Source organism: Lissotriton vulgaris, chromosome 4_1 (assembly GCF_964263255.1).
Source record: "Lissotriton vulgaris chromosome 4_1, aLisVul1.2, whole genome shotgun sequence".
Taxonomy (NCBI): Eukaryota; Metazoa; Chordata; class Amphibia; order Caudata; family Salamandridae; genus Lissotriton; species Lissotriton vulgaris.
The window spans coordinates 1889612445-1889630153 of record NC_141691.1 but is presented as its reverse complement, the minus strand read 5'-3'; the positions used below and the strand labels follow the sequence as shown (position 1 = coordinate 1889630153).

The window sequence follows — 17709 nt, the reverse complement described above, 5'->3', positions numbered from 1 at the left end:
CCCTGGGGGTCGCGCCCCACAGATTGAAGACCTATGGGTTAGGGAGATTTGGGCCTCCACCATAACCCAGGAATCATTTAAAAAGTTGTTAATAAAACAGATTATCTATCATTGATAAGCGACAAGGCTACTTTAGTCAAAAGGAAACATGCATGGTCCATAATAAATGGCTACACAAAAAAAAAGGGGAAAAGCAATATTTGGACACGGCATGGTCATTGAAAAGTAAACAGATTTTCATTAAAGCACGATTTGGAGTATGGCCGGGCGAATCCCTTGGGCGACCTCACGCGACTCCGCCCAGGCGTCGTCCGCGTACGTGACGTCAGCGAGGTCACATAAGACCCGCCCCGGTGCGCTTACATCACTTTTTTCCTTTTCCGCGTGCAACACAGTTTCGGTCCTTGCTACGGGCCTGTTTAGGGCCCTCTTTTTCTTCTGTTTTTTTTGGGTGGAACAGTGTGCGAATGCCTTCGGGCTTCAAAACTTGCACGTTTTATGGGTGTCTTATGTCGGCGACGGACCCTCACCTCATTTGTATGTGGTGTTTGGGGGAGGATCGCTGCACCACTGATTGTGAGGCGTGCCAACAGTTGAAGCCGAAGTCGCGGCGGCAGCGCCGCATGAAACTTCTCTTGGCGCGTCTCTCCAGTTCGACATCCTCCCCTTGGTCTGCTTCGGTGGACAACTTCAGATACGGCTGTGGTGGTCGTCCTCGCCCTTTTCTGATGTCACATGAGCGGCGCTCCCCGGTGGGTAAGTGTCACAGTTTGTCCACGGGGCTGGTTTCCGACTTGCCGGGGGCGTGGATTCTCCCCAGGTGATGTGGCCCCGCGGGTCGTCCTATCCACAGTTTCCCGGTGTTGGGGCGTCGAGAGTCCAAATGGAGACATACGCAGTGGCTTTGCAGGCCTCGCTGATGTCTCCTCCCCCTTCCCCTCCTGGGGCGTCGGAGGATCCCTTGCCTTGCGCAGGGCCCTCTGCTGTGCCGGTGGCTCCGGCGCCGACTGGTTAGGAACCAGGCTTGGAGGATGTGGTACTATTGGGGTGCGGCTCCTCTGGGGCACCTCCTTCAGGCCACAGCGTCTCTTCCTCGCGCACACTCTCACAGGAGTCCCTGTGGTGTCACAGGCAGTCGCCGGGGCTCGGGTCGCATCCCCGAGCCCCTCTCGGTCCTTTGACAAGGTGTTCCTGTCTAAGGCCGAGGTGACGCTGCTACGGTGCCAGCAGCAGCTGGACCGAGCGGAGCCATGGGGGTTGGTGGACCCTCCTAGTCTTGCTCCAGGTCGAGGCTGGGTGAGGAACCCTCGTTCTTCTCTGGGCCCCTCTTGTCCCTCCCCACAGGCGGCTGCCTCGTCGGAGGGTGAGTCGGAGGTTGAATCATCCCTGGCACCGCCACATGGGTTGCCGGGCGATCTCCGCCACATTCTTGGCTACGGCTGGCGGAGGGCTTCGTGTCACTCACCAGGCCCATCTCGTTCCCCCACGCAGGTGGCTGCCTCGGCGGGGATCGGGTCAGCATGTTCCGGCGCCGCCCTGCAGCCAGTTAGGCTCCAGCTCCACTCCGGTCTCCGGTACGGGGTGACTTGGAGGAACCTTGTCCGGTGACGCCGGATGGTGCTGACGTCCTACCTCAGGCAGCGGACTCTATGGCTCCGCGCAGGGGTCGTACCGCTGATTCGTCTTCGGACTCTACTTCTTCTCCGGAGGCAGGCTGTATAGTGGTATCGTCCTCCCCGGTGACTGGTCGCCGGGTGGTGTCTTTTTCACCGGCATCGAAGGGCGGCTCCCTGTCCTTCCTGAGGCAGAGCTGTTCGTCGGAAGAGTGGCAGGTCTTTCATCCTTCGGCTCCTTCTGAATTCCAGCTCTGACCTTTGCCCGTCCTGCTTAGCCTCGGGGACGGCCGCCTTAGTTTGCAGCCGTTGCCCACGGAGGAGCTTCTTTCTCCGGCGTAGAGCCCTACAGAGTCCACGGCTGTGGGCATCCTGCGCATGAGTGACCCGGTAGCTCACTTTTCGGCGGGTCATCTGTTGGAGGTCCTCCAACAGGGCTCTGGTGGGAGGGAAATCTTACTTCCCTTTGAAGGTTTGCTCCTTTCTTCCTTGACAGGGGCTTAGAGGCGTCCTGCCTCAGGGGAACTGGTGCCTCAGCATCTTCTGCACGGCACCTCCCGGGTCTGCGTGATCCGGCGTGTCTTTCCCTTCAACCCTTGGCTGCCATCCCCCTTTTACGGACTGCTTTTCCCTCCATGCCAAGACTGTTGACTCCACTGTCCCGGGAGGCCCACTGGCTGGACTGTTGGGTGGGCAACATGTCTCCTCGACCAGCGCAGTCCTGCCGGCCCTTAACACCTTGTGTGATCTGGCTAGGGCCTCCTCCTGTTTGTGGGACTCAGCTGAGTCTCTGGGATCGTAGCATCCCAAGAGACTAGTCAGGTGGACTTATGGCATCATGCGTTGGATGGCCGGGAGCTTGCGGTGTTTATTCTCCACTCCACTCTAGACATTTCAGAGGTGCTGGGCAGGACCATGGCTTCCTCAGTTGCTCTCTGTCGCGAGGCTTGGCTTCAGGACGGAGTATTCCCTGAGAATATTCAGGAACGACTCATCGACCTTCCGTTTGATGGCAGCCTGTTGTTCCATGCTCCGGCGACTCCGCCATCCAAAGGCTCTTGGCAGAGCTCCGTCCTCCTCCTCCTCCGCATTATCCTCCTCCTCCTCCGTCCCCTCCCCAGTGACTCCTGAGTTGGGCTGATTCTGGGCCTTCTTAGGCCGGTTGTTCTGGCTGTGGAGTGTGTTTTCTGACCATTTGCGTCCTTCCTTGGGACTTTGTTGGATGGCCCTTTTGTTGATTATGTGTGTGTGTTCTGCCAGAGTTGTTGCGCAGACTTGGCCATGTGATTGGGCCTTTTGCTTTGCTTGGGCTGCTTGTCAAGCCTTTCGCGTGGGTGTTTTTTTCCCGTGGCTCTTTTGTTCTTTCCTCTGCTGCGGAAGTTCTTCCAAAGAGGGTTCCCATATTGGGACTCGATGTACCCTATGTGGGGTAGTGGTAGCTGTCATCTGGCTTGCGCTCGTCTATGGGGTTCTGGTCGCCTTCTGGTACCGGTTCTCAATGGCATTTCTGTAGGTTGCTTTTGCTTCTTGAGGGCGTGTGTGCGTCCACTCGTAGTGGGGTGCCAAGCATGTCCCCCTCTCCCTGCTCCTGTCCTGAGGTCTGGGATGATCCTATGTTCTCCCTTGCCAGGCGCCGCCTACTCTGCCTTCTTGGGGCCTCGGGCTGTTCTTCTTGCTTCTGGCGGCTTTTGACTGCTGGCAAAGTTCTAGCTGGCAGGTTGCTCTCCATCTGGAGTGGGATCGCCTTCTTTTACCTCGCTTCCTTGGGTCATCTAGGCTTCTTCTTCCTCTCTTCCTGTCTTGGCATTGGACGGAAGCTATATTGCCTTGTGGTGGAGTGAGGTGCTTCGGCCTCCCCGACCTTGCCCATTTTTCCTCTGCTGTGAGTGTACTGGCCTCTTCAGCCTTCTTCTCCCTCCTACATCTTCTTGGGGTTGGTGGTGTTCTGCTTGTAGGGGTTCCCATTGCCTGGCAGGGACGAGGTTCGAGGTTCTACCTGGTCCACAGATCTGGTCCCCTGTGGGGCCCTCTGTTCTCTATTGGCTGGGCGGGTCCTTTCGTCCTTTCCCATACCCTCCTTCCAAGGGGGTATTGCTAGGGTATCTATTCTACTTGAAGGGATCTGCGGCTAGTAGTTTGTATCAGATGGACAAGTTACTTACCTTCAGTAACGATGTATCTGGTAGAGACGATTCTAGCCGCATATTCCTTCACGGCCCGCTCTTCCTCCCCTATTCTGTGAGGACCTTTGGGTTGGTCTTTGGTACTCGCCTCCCGGTGGGGGGGCTGTGTCTCCTGTGAGTCCCTTCCTTGTTCTTGCCGGTTGGCTCCATCTGGGGGCGGTTCATTCCTCTTTTAGTTCTTTGGAGGATGTGGTTCCGGTGCCCTGCTGCCCTGGCTACTCGAGGTTTGAGGGGATTGCTTTCTATTCCTGTCCTCAACCTCCTCTCCCTTCCTTCCAATGCTCGCCTCTGTTTACGGGTCATCTGACCATGTCTTGCCCTTGTCCCTTGTGGGTTGTTGCCCTCTATGTGGGGGTGGCTTGGAGGTTTGTTGTCTCTGTCTATCTTGGGAATGGTCCCCTTCCTTGCTCAGGATGGGGTGATAGGTTACTATGTGTGCATGACTTTTACGCTTGTTCCTTTCCTCTGGGGCACAGGGGTGGGAGGCTGTCCATGTGCTGGCAGGGTGGCTGCTCAGGGCTCTGCTTGTTCTTCTTCTTTTCCGGCCTTTGGGTTCGGCAGTGTTGACACTACTCTGTGTGGTGTTGTTACTCACCGTTTCTTTTCAATGTTTCTACTCGTACCACACTGTTCCCATGCTTCCACAGTTTTTTATCTGGTGGTTCCACGTATTGGTTCGGAAAAGTTCTCAGAAGAAAACTGACGTAGGCCTGCCAGGGCGAGTCTTATGTGACCTCGCTGACGTCACGCACACTGCCTGGGCGGAGTCGCTCGATGTCGCCCCGCCCCCCCTGTGTGCAGGGATGCTGTGGCAAAAAAGTTTCCGGATCCAATCTCATGCCTGGGGATAATGCTACATGAAGGAATCTGCGACTAGAATTGTCTCTACCAGATACATCGTTACCGAAGGTAAGTAACTCGTACCCTTAAACTCCTTCAAGATAAGCCTGAAGGCTGCTCTCCACAGCTATCGTTTTGAGATCTTTCTATGGTTAGCAACGACCACTTAAATCAACATAATGGTTGCCTGGATTAATGCAAGGTGCATCACTCTTGAGAGTGCGCATGGTATACTAATCCAGCCTCCAGCAGATGCACTTAGCTTAACACATAATTTTTTTTGTTGCATTTCTGCTTAAACATTTCCACCGTCCATAGGACAATGTTTTTTCCTTTATCAGAGTTACAATATAAGAAATTCACTTAAAAACAAAGGTTACAAGGACATTATAGTTAGGAAATAGAATTTGAAAAACTAGAAATTCACTAAAAAACGAAAGGTTTCAGTGACGTTATAGTTAAACACATTCAGCAGTTATAGTTATCTCACATGACTATAACTCGTGCCGTAAGATAACTTTAACTCGCGCCCCCCATGCACAGTTTTCCTTATCAACAATATCTGAAAGAAACAGGTTAGTGTTAGATTCCTTACCTTAGAATATCCCCAGGCGTCAGACTGGATCCGGAAAGTTTTGCGTAGCAGTAACCCTGCGCGTCGGTAGGCGTCGTCTGCGGCTCCTCGGGCGTTGTTGGCCACCGGGATGACCTCGTCGGAGTACTTAGATGCCGCTCTCGCGCTTTGACGTCAGTTCTTCTTTTTTCCACGCCAGCAAGCGCAGGTCCGGAAAAAGCAGTACTTATTAGTCAATTTTTGACTAACTTTTTCGATCTCTTTCGATCCTTTTTCGAGTCGATACGACTCTCGGTGCCGATAGGGATGCCCGGGTTTAAACCCTGTGCAGACTGTAACCGCCTGATGTCAGTTACCGACCCCCACCGTAGGTGCCTGTATTGGTGTCTGTATTGCCTTGGGGCCGACCACGATGACAAGTCGTGCCCCGACTGCCGGGCCTTGACGTCGAAGGCTAGGCGGGAGCGGTCCCGTAAGCGCCTCGAGCTCCGGCAGTCGGCCCGCGCCGTTCCCGGTCCAGGAGGAGGTCAAGGGATCGGTCGCGGGGCCACAGTCATCACAGCTCGGTGAGTCGACACTACTCGTCGAGCTCCAAGTCCTCAGGTAAGAGGCACAAGAAGTTGAAGAGACAACACTGCTCTTCCTACTCCCCCCGACGCTCGCGCGATGCGGCCGGGTTGCGGTAGGCACCGCCGGAGCAGCAGGCGCTGCGCGCAGCTCCATACTCACCGGTCCCCGGCCAGAACGCCACGCCGGAGGAGATTAGCGCCTTCATCGTGGCCATGAGCAATTGCTCCCGTCTGACGGGCCCTATGGAGGTGCCTCCGGGCCCTGTGGGCCCGTCTGAGTACCCTAGCGGGCCGCTGGCGACTCCGGTCCCGACGCCACAGGGCCCCACGGGATCCGGATCCGGGTCGCCACTGGTCGACCTTACGGACCCTCCGCGGGCGCCGTCCCCGGACGACGACGTCCCTGGTCCCCCCTCGGTCCGGATCTGGCGTCGGACCAGCGCCGCTCAACGCCACATTCGACACTGAGAGAAGAGCAATTCTTCTATGATCCGGCCCCATCCTTTGGACCTGACTATCGGGAGATGGGGGGCGAAGAGGATTGGGACGGGTCTAAGGACCCTCTGGCACGGGAGTGCCAGTCGTATCAGGACTAGGCAGTTGAGCTAGGGGAGGCCAGTGGTCTGGACACTTCACCCAACACTGGATTTGTTTCCCCTATTACTGTGGCTACAGAGGAGGGGGCTGCTTACAGCATGGTGTTGACGAGGGCAGCCAAGGCCTTGGCTCTTGAGCTCTCCGTCGCGGCCGTGAGGACTAACCTCCTCACTGAGGTCCTCAAACCGCAGGCATGCTCTTCGGAGCCTCTACTGCAGTTTGATGAGGCCCTTACTGACGTTCTGTTGGGCACCTGGTTCAAGCCCGCTACATGCCCCCCTGTAGATCGGAACGTGGCCAGACGCTAGGCGACCCTAGCTTCCTGTCCACCCGAGAGGCTGGTTATCCAGGCCTCTAACCCCCAGACCGCATTCCCGACTGCCCCTCCTGATCGGGAATCCAAAAGGTATGACCAGTTCGGTAAGAAGCTGTTCTTCTCCTCACTTAGTTTGGGGTTTCGGTCGGTCAACATCGCTTGCCTTTTGTGCAGTTACAATCACTCTCTGCGCGACACTGTCGCGGACATGCTGCCAGACTGCCCGGAGGAGGCCCGGGCAAAACTCGCTCAAGCCCTTGCGGAAGGGCGAGATGCAGCACGGTACTCTATTCGATGTGGGCTGGATACTATGGACTCGCTAGGCAGGGTCATTTCCACGACGGTGACGGTTCGCCCCCACGCCTGGCTGAGGTCCGCCAACTACTCGGCAGATGTCTAGAACACGCTCATGGACATGCCGTTTGATGGCCTTCGCCTCTTTGGCGACAAAACAGACAGTGCGCTTGAGCGTTTCAAGGACTCCAGGGCTACGGCCAAGTCCGTGGGCATGTCGGGCCAGCGCCAGAAAACTTCTGCCTTTCGTTCCTTTCGTGGCCAAGGAAGGGGCGCCCCCTCACGTCCTGCCAGCCACAGGTCGCAGACTAACATCCAGCGCGGCGTGGCGTTGCCAGGGGACAGCGGCGGGGCCAGTCCACATCCACCCCCGCAGCATCCGCATCAAAGCCTTCCAAGTTCGAGCTTTCAGGCACATTTGACGCCAGTGGGGGGCAGAGTTCGCCATCACCTCCTCCACTGGGGCACCATCACATCGGACAGGTGGGTGCTGCAAATCGTCCGAAGGGGCTGCTCCTTCCCCTTCGAGGCGACCCCTCCAGCCATGCCACCGTAGTACCACCGCGTGTCGGGGGATCACCTGCAACTTCTGCAAGAGGAAGATACGGCCCTCTTGGCCAAAGGGGCCATCGAGCGAGTTCCTGGGCCAGAAGTAGGGTGTGGTTGTTACTCCCACTACTTTCTGGTTCCCAAGAAGGGCAAAGGGGGCCTATGCCCTATCTTGGACCTGCGGAACGTCAACGGTTTCCTCCGGAAGGAGAAGTTCAAGATGCTGACTTTGGCTCAGGTCTTACCTGCCAGAGACCCCGGAAACTGGATGGTAGCATAGGGCTTGCTGGACGCATATTTTCACATCCCCGTCCTGCTGGCCCACCGGCGTTACCTGCGGTTCACGGTAGGCCACGAGCACTTTCAGTTTACCGTGCTGCCCATCAGCCTTACCAGCGCCCCTCGGGTGTTCACGAAAGTGATGGTGGTGGTCGCAGCTCATCTGCGCAGATTAGGGGTGACAGTCTTCCCCTATCTCGACGACTGGTGGTTGAAGGCGGGCTCGCCCCAGACTATCGTCAACAACCTCCAGACTACGGGCGACCTCCTGCACCTGCTGGGGTTCTCCATCAATGTGCCGAAGTCACACCTGTGTCTCTCTCAGAAGCTCCTTTTCATCTGAGCGGTTCTGCATTCGGCGCAGTTTCGGGTTTATCCTCCCGAACAGCGGGTTTGGGATATTCAGGCTCTGATTCTGATCTTTCAGCCTTTATCCCGAGTCTCGGTCAGGTTGACGCTGCGGCTTCTGGGGCTGATTTCCTTCTGCATTCTTCTGGTGCATCACGCCAGGTGGCGGATGCGGGCTCTGCAGTGGGACCTGAAGTTTCAGTGGGCCCAGTAACTCAACCTGTCCGACCACGTCCTGATCTCGGAGGGCACTGCGAGACAGTTGCAGTGGTGGCTCACGGACCGCGATTGGGTCAGCGGCAGATCCCTCTCCCTAACTCAACCGGAGCACGTAGTTGTGATGGATGCGTCCCTCCTGAGTTGGGGAGGCCAAATGGGAGAGGCCGAGATCAGAGGCCTCTGGTCTCCGGCGGAGTCCCGGCATCAACCTTCTGGAGCTGCGGGCGATCCGGCTTGCACTGAAAGCCTTCCTTCCCTCTGTCCGGAGATTCGTAGTGCAGGTGTTCACGGAAAACACCACCGCCATGTGGTACTGCAACAAACAGGGCAGGGTGGGGTCGTGGACCCTTTGTCAGGAGGCTCTGCGCCGCCGGCAATGGCTGGAACACCAGGGCGTGTCCCTGGTGGTTCAACACCTTGCTGGTTCCCTGAACGCCCGGGTGGACAACCTCAGCCGTCGGTGCATGATGGATCACAAATGGTTTCTGAACTCGAACGTGGCGCAAGGTCACTTTCAGCAGCGGGGAGAGCCTTGGTTAGATCTATTCGCTACCGAAGAGAACGCAGAATGTCATTAGTTCTGTGCGTTGGAATTTCAAAGGCGGCACTCGCTCGGAGACGCGTTTCATCGCAAGTGGAGCTGCGGTCTGTTGTAAGCCTTTCCGCCTATACCACTTCTGCCCAGAGTGCTGAAGATCAGGCGCGACCGGGCCCAAGTCATCCTTGTGGCTCCGGACTGGGCACGAAGATACTGGTATCCCGAGCTACTCAGCATGTCAGTCGATTCCCCGATTCGTCTTCCTCTTCAGGTGGACCTTCTGTCGCAGCAGCAGGGGACGGTCCTCCACCCGAACCTGTCCAGTCTTCACCTCCATGGGTCGAGATTGAGCAGCGACAGTTGAGGCCATTTGACTTACCTCCTGAAGTCTGTGATGTCATTCTGGCAGTCAGGCGTCCCTCCACAAAATTGGTTTACTCTTGCAGGTGGAACAAATTTGTGGCATGGTGCACAGCAAAGGCTGTGGATCCCCTTTCTGCCCCCCTTTCAGAGGTTCTCCTCTTTCTCCTGCAGGGCTCTGCTCTGGGCACTATCAAAGGCTACCTCTCTGTCATATCAGCCTTCTTAAGGCTTCCTGATCAGCCTTCTCTTTTTAAGTCCCTTGTTGTAAATAGATTGTTGAAGGGCATCACTCACATGTTTCCTCCTGTTCCTTTCTTGATGCCTCAGTGGGTCTTGAACCTTGTTCTGACTTATTTGATGTGCGCTCCCTTTGAGCCACTTCACCATTGCCCTCTTCGTCTTCTAACTCTTAAGACTGCATTCCTGGTTGCCATCACCTCTGCCAGGAGAGTGAGTGAGCTCCAGGCTCATTCTTCTCAACCTCCTTTCTTCTCTGTCCATCCGGACAAAGTTCTCTCGAAAACGCGTCCCTCTTTCCTGCTCAAAGTAGTCAATGCCTTCCACATCGGGCAGTCATTCACCTTACCCACCTTCTTTCCGCCTCCGCATCCCTCGAAAGAGGAAGAGAGGCTCCACCGTCTGGACCTAAAACGTGCGCTCTCATTCTATCTGGACCGCACACGCCAGTTCTGGGTGGACGACCAGCTCTTTGTTGGTTACATGGGCGCTAAGAAGCGACGGGCGGTGCACAAACGAACCATTTCTCGATGGGTCGTTTTGTGCATAAAGGCTTATTATTCACTGGCTAAAAAGGAGCCTCCTGTGGGGCAGCGTGCCCATTCCACTCGGGTCTCTGCGGCTACTACTGCCCTGGGTCGGGGAGTCCCCTTGCAGGACATCTGTCAGGCAGCTCGGTGGGCCTCGCTGCACACGTTCGCTGGACACTACTGCCTGCACAGCAAAGTCTGGAGAGATGGCTTTTTCAGCCGTTCTGTTCTCCAGGACTTTCTGGTGTGATCATTGGTTTACAGACCCTCCACCGGGGTTGGTATTGCTGGGGTATCTATTCTAAGGTAAGGAATCTAACACTAACCTGTTTCTTTAGGATGCAGAAGTTACTTACCTTCGGTAACGATATATCTGTAAGAAACTGTAGTTAGTGTTAGATTCCTTACCGCCCCACCCATACTCCCCATTCTGCGAACCGATATCTAGGGTTAAGGTTCTTCCCTTTGAGGGCCCTAGTTTCATGGCACCAGTGTCGGTTTTTATCATGGCTCTTCGTTTCTGGCGCGGAAAAGCTGTGCTTAAGAACTGAAGTCAGCGCGCAAGGGCGGCGTCTAAGTACTCCGACGTCATACCGACGCCGACAGACGCGGAGCCGCTGCCCACCCTACCGACGCGGAGGTGTACTACTGCTACGCAAAACTTTCCGGATCCAGTCTGACGCCTGGGGATATTCTAAGGTAAGGAATCTAACACTAACTACTGTTTCTTACAGATAGAGCCTTACAGAAGGTAAGTAACTTGTGCTTCACCACAAATGTTGCAGTGATATTATCAATGATGTCATGAGTGATGCACTATATGTGGGGTAATTAGCAGTGCATTTGCGAGAGCACCAGTTATTGTTACCTTAGGGCACATTTTCTAGTTTCTATGGCTTAACTGCTGAATTGCTATGGTTTTTTTGTGAGTAAAATCTAAGCCATACTATAACACCCCCCTCTCCAAAGGCAGTCAACCCGGTTTGGGGGCCCGCAGCACCCCTCCCCGGCCCAATAATGGCCCCGGGGACCCCATTCTCTGAGGCATGCCACCTTTTTTTAAGGGGACGTGGAGTTTGTGACCCCCCCTCTCTCCCTGGGTCTTATTTGGCCCTGTAGACTCCATCTCCCGGGCCCATCACTTAAATTATGGATTAGGAAAGCACACTGGGCCTACTTTGGCCCAGGGACCCCATCTCTACGGGCTGGACCTTATTTTAAAAGGGGGCCACGCAGCCACTCACTCAGGGCCAATATTGTGCTCAGGGACCCCTCCTCATGGGCCTCGCCTAGTGAGTGATGGGTGCCCCATGGTACACACTTCATATTTAAAAGGGGGAGCGAGCATGCTGGCCCCCTCCCATGGCTGATTTTGGCTCCTTAGACACCATCTACAGGGGCCCAGTCTTATTCTTAAGGGGGAGGGGGGCATGCAGCCCCCTCCAAAGACCAGTATAGGCTCCGGGACCCCATTCTGGCCAGTATGTAATTAGGGAGGGAGGCACGCAGCTGCCCTCCACGTGCCAATTTTGGCCGTGGGGAACCCATTCCCTGGAGCCTCTCCACTAAATGGTGTATGCCCTAGAGCCCACCCAGGGCTCCCACTGCCTATTTGTTGGAAGCATCGGATGAAGACCCAATGCTCCCCTGTCCCCAATTGGGTACCTTCCTCCAGCGGGCTCCAGCATTGCTCCCGCCCACATGGAGAAGCTAAAAATGCTACTCCCTGCAGGCGGGAGCTATTTTTCCATCTGTTTCCCTGCCCATTTCACATACTCAGGGAACCAGATGATAAGTTTGCTCCAAAAGGGTGAGATCATTTTTCGTGCTCCCACCTGCTGGGTGGAGATACTGCTTGCTCTCATTTAGCAGGAGCTTTAAATTGCTCTGCCTCAGGTGAGAAAACAGAGGTTTCCCTGTCCGCACAGGTGCAGGCAGGGAAACCCCATATGTGCCGGGTGGGCACCCCGGGACATAGCAGCCTTTCACTGATGGTTTGGGCCCCCATGGCCATTAATGGGGGCTATATGGCCCCCTTTTCCTTTCCGTATTTGGCCTGGGGTCCCCATCCCCCGGGGCCCATCACTTAAATTATGAGGGTGGGGGGGCATGCATTCCCTCTTCCAGGCCTATTTTGGCCATGAGGACCTCATCTCCCAGGGCGTGGCGGTATTATAAAGAGGTGGCACACAGCCCCTCTCCCCGAGCAAATATTGCGCTTGGGGACTCCATCCTCAGGGACCCGTCTGTGCACTGGGTTTTTAATTGCCAAGATCTCCCATTCCCCAAATTATCCCTGAATAGTCCCTCTATCTACAACGAGGGCCTCCCGCCACGAGAGCATTCTCTGGCTAGCATGGCCGATGGTGAAACAAGACACCCAGGGGGTGTGTGAGGTCATCCTGTTCTTTTTTGGAAATACCCTTGGGCTCCTATCTCCAGGTATTGGGGTGCAAATCATCCTGAATTGAGTAAATGGCTCCCTAATGAGTATGTTTGGCTCCCATAGTTGAGAGCCATACTGGCTGAGGTACGTTTGTTTTGTTGTGGTTTGTGATACTTGTTAACCATCAAGCCAAACTCTGCTATAAGGTTGTTGAGTTTCTTGTAGTCTTTCGATTTGTTTTGGATGGTGGAGAAACAATTATTCAGTGGTTGTTTTTGCTGTTAAATTAAAGCTTTAAGTAGAGTTGTGTTTCATCTGCACAGCAGTTAATCTTGATGTCCTTGCTAGCTAGGTGTGTGCCCAATTTAGAGAAGTTATAAGGTCAGCATATTGAAATGGTTCTTTAGATTATACTTTAAATTGTTTTGTAAGTTAATTAATTGTGTCTAATATGTGTATATGTGTGTATATATTTGGACTGTAGATTTGCATATGTAGTAGGCTTAAACACAAAATTAAAATCTTTAAAAATATAATAATGATCTTCTCTTAAAGTTCATGCTTTGCACATGTCTTTATTTTTCAGGAGCCAGGAGAAACAGCACTTCATTTTGCAATCCGTACTGCTGACCAGACTTCTCTACACATGGTTGACTTTTTAGTACAAAACTGGTATGTGAGATTTCGAGGTTTTTGAGTGCGTATTGTATATGCTCAATGTTGGACTTGGCCCTTTTTGGCTAAAGTTCCTTAAACTTTTTGCCTTCCTCCTAGACCTTTATCTGACATTATGTTGCCGATTTAGATGCTTTGGGTACTATGCCACTGCTGATCAGTGTCAAAGTGCAAGTGCTCCCTGTATAAAGTGCTATGGTAATTGGTTGTGCATAATCAGTATGTCTGCCTTACTAATAAATTCCCTAGTAAGGTGCACTATGTGTGCCAAGGCTTGTAATGCAAATCCTACTAGTGGGCCTGCAGCACTAATTGTGCCACCCACACTTGTAGCCCTAAGAAGAGATCGCAGGCCTGCCACTGTAGTGCCTGCGCACAGTTTAACTGCCTTGTTGTCCTGGCAAGTGCACCCCCCTGCCAGGTCTTACCTTCCCTTTTTGTGCAATTCAGACACCCCTATAGTATGCCCAAGTTACCCCCCGGGCAGGGTGCAGTGTATGTGAAAGGTAGGACATGTACTGAGGTGTGTACCATGTCCTGACAGTGAAATACTGCCAAATTCGTTTTTCACTGTTGCAAGGCCATCTTGCCCTTAGGACAGAATGGGGAATGCTGTGTCCCATGTTTCCAGCATATCTTCCCGTAGGCATAAGATGGAGAGGTGGAGTTTAGTGTGCCTGAACTCCGAATTTAATAACACATCTTTTTGAGAAGATGGTTTTGTAATTGTGTGTTTAGAAACCACGCTTTTAGAGGTGGCTGGTTTCTTGTCTTAAACCATGTGATGTGGGCTGTGTTGCTTCCACCAGAGGATGGCTCCACCTCCTGCTGAGCGTCTGGGCCCCAGGCCTTGACTATCAAAGGAGGAGGGTGTGCACTGGCAGGAAGACACCCAGGTCAGAGCCCCCTGAACACAAAGACTTCAAAGGCATTTATTGGGTATAAATGTAAGAGCTGAAACCCCTGCACTCAAGACTGGAATCCATACTGAAAAGGGATTGAAACTACTTCATAGTCAAGAGGAACCTCTGCCAAAGAAGAACAGCTGAAGAGACTGAAGAGAAGGACTGCCCTTGGACTGCCCTCACTGGCCTGCAGTTTGTTGATTTGACTGAGGAGAGGAGAAGGAACTTTGCTGTGTGCTGTGTCCCCCTGCTTGAGAGAACTTTGCTGTCTGCTGTGTCCTGAAGTAGCTTGTCTCCAAGGGCCCGAGGAGAGCTGGTCCACTGTTGTGGAAACTCAGTAACATAAGAGTTTCCAAGTGTGTCTCAGCGACGATGTGTGCGTGTGCTTTTTGCACGCCTGAGACTGCCGTGTGGTCCGTGGTGCTGTTTACGAGGTGCCCCGTGACAGCATTGCCGCCGCAGCATGAAAGATCTTCCATGCTGCTGCATTGCTGTTTGTGGCCCGAACCGTCATCGTAACTGAGGCTGTGAGTAAAGATCGCTGCCGCCGGCCCGAGCTGCAACGTGCTCAGAGCTTACTTGAACCTATGAACCGTGTCTCAGCGAGGCTTGGTATGTGTGCTTTTTGCACGCCTGATACTGCCGGGGTCTGTGGTGCTGTTTACGAGGTGCCCCGTAACCACATTGCCCCCGCAGCGCGAAACATCGTCAACGCTGCTGCATTGCGGTTTGTGCACCGAGCCATCATCGTAACTGAGGCTGTGAGTAAAGATCGCCGCTGTCGGCCAGAGACGCCATGTGCCAAAGGATTTCTTTAAGACAAGGAAGCTACAAGTTGAAAGGGATCGTGATCGTTGTTGGTGAAAAGGAATCTGCTCCAGATAGCCAACGAAGGAGAAGGCAGCGCCGTAACCCGTCCCGCTACAGCGTCGCCTAAGCAACAGAGCTGCATTGTGATCGGGATCGCCCAGCAGGACGTAAGATGAGTGGAGAGAGAGATAGAACAAGGCAGGGCATCCCCCAGGTTAGGCTTGGACTCCGGTTGGGAGCCGCAAGTGTGTGAGACCTGTGGTGGCGTGCAGGAGGAGTACAGGAGTGCTCCGATCTCTCTCCCGCTGCACCGTGTTAGACGTGCTGAGTCCCCGAGCAGCCCCTACCTGCCCAGCAGTACTGAGTCGCCCCTTTAAGCTTGCAGCCGTTGTCTCTGCTGTTAGGGCCTACTGGTGCCCGAGTTGACCACGCAGATTGGGTTACCTTATTATTATTGCATTACAAACTGCCTGATACTTGCATTACGAACCACATTATTCTTGCATTACGAACTGCCTGATACTTGCATTACGAACCGCATTATTCTTGGATTACGAACTGCCTGATTCTTACATTAAGGACTGTCTTATTACTGCATTACGAACTGCATAGCATTGCATTAGGACTGCATTAGAGATGGTGAATTTCTCATTAATACCGCAAGAACCTACAGGTGATTGATGGCCTAATAACCGGCCAAGGGAAATATTACGATTTTGCATATGTTGGAATTCTATCTTTGGGTCTCCTCGTATTCCTTTTTATAAATATACCGCTATTTTTAGGAAACCAGCGTGGTGTCCATTTGTGGTGTTATCACTGTGTTACTGGGAGTGTGGTTGCAAATACTTTACACATTGCCTTGGAGATAAGCTTGGCTTATCCTGCCATCCTGCCAAGCTACCAGAGGGTAAACAGGGGTTATCCCTCCTTACCCTGACTTGAAGCAAGGGTCCCTATTTGGACTAAGGTATCTACCTCAGCCAACTAGGGAATCCCAGTTCTAACACTCATATATGTCTGATTTCTTCTTTCTCAGCTAAAAATCATGAATTGTTCACATAATTTCTTTTAAATCACTGGTTTTGTTTCCGTTTTGAAGTGCTCTTGTGCTTAGTTTAAATCGTTAATGGAATCTTGCCAGGCAGATACAACTTAAAGAACCCTAAATAACCCTTTCCCAAGGGGCCGATCCCCAACATAAAAAAAATAATGGTGGCCTAGTGGGGTAGACAAACCTACTAAACTATAAGCCAGTCTGCCTCCAAGGGGGCGGAAACCTCCAAAATAATTTCCCCAAGGGGCCATTCCCCGAAATTGATGAAAAAAAGAAATCGCTTGTGTCTAGTGGGCATTCCTGCTGCATGGCCGAGGCCCCATGTGCTTATCGTGCAGCAGGAATGCTCCAAAGAGACATCAGAGGAAAGGAAAACCTTTACTTCCCCTCTTCGTTGAAAACCAAATCCACACTCCTAGAGGAGAAACTCACCTTTCTCGAAGATGCACTGCAAGCAAATGTCTTCCAGTGCTCCTGGCAACCACTAATAACACGCTGCCGTCATTAGATGCCACCCCTGGGAGCATGGCTTCGGAGCCAATGAGGATGGTCGCATGAGCCGACCCCACCGTTTATCCTCTACAGAAGAGCTGAGACGGCGTCCCCGAGGGCCGGAGACAGTGATTTCAAAGGCTGAAACCCGCTGGGAACTTGATCAAGCCCTACCTTGCCCTCCGGCTCTAATCCACGCCCGGGTCGAACATGAACAAAATGCAGGCCCGCCGGCGGCTTCTTCCTTCCTGTGAGCCGGGAAGCTGCAAAGGCCTGTCGCCCGAGAAAACACTGATTCCGCCCACCCCCTACACCCCTCCCCCCCAGAGTGTGATCGGAGGCGGTGACTCTGCCGGCACTGATTAGTGCACGATCCCCAGGGGCACCTGGTGGTACGGACACATGGAGCGGGTAGTGGCAGAGAGCAGAAGACGACCGCGGCTGCGAGCGACAGCCTGAGGAGGGAGACTGATGGAGGCTCCTGTCACTGAGACCCTGGAGAGCGAAGCCCCATTTCAGAGCTGATTCCGGGTCTGAGCCCGGCTATTGGTTCCAACGGCGAGGGCCTGGAGTGACGCTGCCTTCCGCGAGGTAGGGCGAGGCCGGCATGCAGTGGTGCGATGGTTCCTGGTGCTGTTGGTGGCGCGGGGCAGTGTTACTGTGGCCCTGGGTGAATGCGGAGGACAACAGAAGAACGGAGGCTGGGGGTGAGAACAGCCGGGAACTGTGGGATCTGGTAAGCGTAGGAACAGACGACCCAGAGTGAATGTCCCCTGTTGCCAGGATCTGATATGATCCACTTCTTGGGTGCCTTTCCTTGACGATTGCCTATCAGCTTCCACCCCAATTGCCCAGAGACATTTCCATCTAAGAGGATCAGCCTGGTGAGGTCTATTGAGCCACGTTGAGTGCTGGGGGTGCAGGGCAAACATTTGGGGGAGGGTAGGGCTTGATCAACTTGTATTGCCCCCGCCTCCTTAGCGAATGCTCAGCCAGGAGACGAACACAATCCTTGGGCTAACACAGGGAGCGGTAGAGAAGCGGGGGACCCCCAAGCGGTCAACAAACTGCGGAAAGGGAGCCCCGTTGATCCCCATATCTAACAGCTGAAGGGTCTTCTTGAAGGCGGAGGTGAGAGAGGCATTGAGCGGCAGGACAGTGACTGGGGCCTTGATGGACTGCGATCGATGGGGAAGCCACGAGGCCAGAAAGGGGGAGCTCACCCAGACCCGGAGGACAAACCAATAGAGCAGCGAAGGCAGGACGTGCCTGACCCGCACCCGGAGGGCCTGAAACAGCAACAGGTGGAACAGATCCTTAAGGCCATCACGGATA

At 53.9% G+C, this 17709-nt stretch overlaps 1 protein-coding gene across 3 annotated transcripts in view; it reads left to right on the top strand.

Moving 5' to 3' along the window:
* ASAP1 (ArfGAP with SH3 domain, ankyrin repeat and PH domain 1) overlaps positions 1-17709 on the top strand; it is a 1926573-nt gene that overhangs the window by 1398558 nt on the left and 510306 nt on the right. For all 3 annotated transcript variants that reach the window (XM_086966222.1, XM_086966220.1, XM_086966221.1), the window contains one exon: positions 13022-13107. In XM_086966222.1, the coding sequence (XP_086822348.1) occupies positions 13022-13107 (86 nt within the window). The remainder of the gene's footprint in view (positions 1-13021; positions 13108-17709) is intronic.